This window comes from Lepidothrix coronata, unplaced genomic scaffold (genome assembly GCF_001604755.1).
Source record: "Lepidothrix coronata isolate B3197 unplaced genomic scaffold, Lepidothrix_coronata-1.0 Scaffold229, whole genome shotgun sequence".
Taxonomy (NCBI): domain Eukaryota; kingdom Metazoa; phylum Chordata; class Aves; order Passeriformes; family Pipridae; genus Lepidothrix; species Lepidothrix coronata.
Window position 1 is genome coordinate 771,768 of NW_016690409.1, and position 2,627 is coordinate 774,394.

The following is a 2,627-nucleotide window of genomic DNA, read 5'->3' on the forward strand; positions in this document are numbered from 1 at the left end:
CTGAACATGTTCAGTCAGCACTGGATGCCAGCACAGGAGGCTCCTCGTGGTCAACAGAGGCTCCACACCAAACAGGTTATTTCTGAGGTCTGTACATTCTTACCTTGCCAGGGCTTTGCCTCTTGAAAATGAAGAGATTATTTAAGAAGTTGGTCCCAGCCACCCATCCTTCAGCCAAATGGTGACAGAGCTCTGGCAGTCCAAGCAGCCGAGGGTGGACATATCCCCAGCTGCAGGGAAGGCAGAATTTGGGAACAGATATTAGTGCATCAATGTCAGTGCTGAAGTCCCTTGTTACAAACGCTTGTCTCAATGCTCAATGTCTCCCCAGCACACAGCTCTAGAGATGAGGGTCACCTGCCCTCCAAGCACCGCCCTGCCCAAAGCAGCTTGTCTACGGCTGCTCTACCAGTGTCCCAGCGCTCCCACAGCAGCCAAGGAGCAGGAATGTCAGTCAGTGGCCTGGACTTCTCCATGCTGCTGGAGGGAGTGGGCAGTATAGAGGCAAATCAACTGAATCCATTTACTTTTTCTGCAGTTATTTGGTCAACTGTAGCCTCCAAGAGTTCAGCACGAGGTCTGGAAGCAGCCTTGCACCTCACTTCATAGTTACTTTGGAGGCCTTGAATTGGTGAGTTTTGTTAGTGCCTCTTAACTGCTGGTCACAAGTACCTGAAGGTTAGGAAGAGCAATTCCTTTTGTGCTTGGGCCTCTTAAAAAATTGAATAAAGACAACTGTCCTCTGGCACCAGCTCAGGTGACTTAATCGGGCGCTGACATCCAGCACAGCCTGACAGTGGCGGCAGGAAGGTGTGCCCAGAGAGGCAGGTGTGAGCACTGAGGCAACACCTCAGCATTTCTCAACCCATTATTAACACTGCAGTCAGACCATAACTATGCAGGAACAACTGCTGGAACAAGCCTGTCTAACATTCCCTATCAAGTCTCAAGAAGACTTCATTAATTCCCACAGAAATGCTGTTTTCCTGCTACTGGAGGCCCATACAAGAGGAATTGCTTCCAAGGCAGCGCCTGTAACTTCAGGGGGCAGGGGATCAAGCAAGCGTCACTGGAAGCTGGTATGAGGCAAAGATGAAGTACAATACAAAGGCTTGGGCAAGTCAAAAACTTCTCATGACTGCCTGATGGCGTCCCGGGCTCCATCCTCCCTTCTCCCTTCTCCCCCTCCTCCTCGCCCCAAGGAGCTGATATTCCAAGCTTGTGCAGGCAACGACACGGTATCACAGCAAAGTATCACAGCAGAGGAGTCAATTAGTTTCCTACCTCTCATTGTCTAATTCGTCAGGTCTCGCCACTAAAATATTAAGAACAGACACTACATTAGTTGCAAGGAATTTGCCATGGGAATGCGTAGCTCTTGGGATTTAAGTAAAGCTTTAATGAGCTGGGGAACACCTGGAAAAGACATTAACTGTAATTACAGGATGGAGATGCATCACTCCATAACACGTCTTGAGTGTGTACGTGTGGCAGTACAGGACTGCAAGAGTCTCCCTGTTGCTCCTTGGTATTTGTTGGACACTGGAGGCTGCTCTGGCCAAAACACCACTTCCCCTTCCCCCATACCAGCTGGGGAGCAGGAATAGCCTGCAGGCTGGAGGCATCAGGGATTTAAGGCTTTTGATACTTTCTCACTGAGGCTTGACTTGAAAAGTGACCAAAGACTGTACTGTCTATCCTGAGAGATCAAAATCAGGCAGATGAAGGAGCTGGACAGACACTGCCACTTAAGAGGGAGCCTGAGCCAAGCTCCAAAACCGAGAAAAGCTTTAATGTCTTCCCAGGAACTACAGAGAACATGGGCTGAAGCAGAAAGCTGAGAGCTGAATTTGCTGGTTAGTCAGGGAACCAGCCCTGGGAGCATGCAGACCCTACACTGCTCCAAACCAACCATGCAAAGCCAAGGGACCTCAGCCTGTTTGGAATGGGGGCGTTCATCAGTGTATTAATGTCACAAAGGAGGGACATAACTGCTTTGGTTACTGAAAGCTTAAGACTAACTTCATTAACAGCTGTTCAGATGCCTCTTCTCCCAAATAAATCTCTACTCAACAGCAAGGCTGGGACTCATCTTCATCCTAAACTGAATTATTATGGATTCTGAGGAGAAATCCAGATGAGTTCCACATATGCTTCAATTTCTCGCTCTGGTACTTAATGCTCAGAAAGTGAATCACTGGCTGAGACCTGCACTAGGTCACATACACCCCGTGGTTCAGGATTACAAGACAAATACCAGTATCACAAGCACAAAAATGTCTTATGTTCACACAGGTTAGAATTTTCCAGCTCCAGGAAGAACATGCCTGCAGTATTCTTGATGGCTTCTAGACCCTCAAAGCACAAAAAACCAAGTTTCAACAATTTAACTGCAGACACTACAGAGCCTGTACTCATGGGGCTGGAAACGGGGCTTGATTTGTTGCTATCAGCTCAAATGCTGCAACTTACCTCCAATTTCTGGCCAGATTTTATGCTTCCACTGGTCTATACACACTACTACTAGGAGGGTAAACGCAACCAGGAAAAGCAAACGAAGGGAAGTCAGAGCAAAGAACCTGTGAGGAAGAAATGAAGGGGGTTGGTACCATCCAGATCTGTGCAAG

The 2,627-nt window shown here is 48.1% G+C and overlaps 1 protein-coding gene across 1 annotated transcript in view; it reads right to left on the reverse strand.

Annotated features, from left to right (window-relative positions):
• The window catches only part of FAM134C (family with sequence similarity 134 member C), a gene marked incomplete at its 5' end in the record, with an annotated part of 5,678 nt that extends 3,058 nt beyond the window's left edge, over positions 1 to 2,620 (reverse strand). The window contains 3 exons of the mRNA XM_017834068.1: positions 80 to 230; positions 1,285 to 1,315; positions 2,473 to 2,620. Of these exons, the coding sequence (XP_017689557.1) occupies positions 80 to 230; positions 1,285 to 1,315; positions 2,473 to 2,620 (330 nt within the window). The remainder of the gene's footprint in view (positions 1 to 79; positions 231 to 1,284; positions 1,316 to 2,472) is intronic.
• Positions 2,621 to 2,627: the final 7 nt, after the last annotated feature.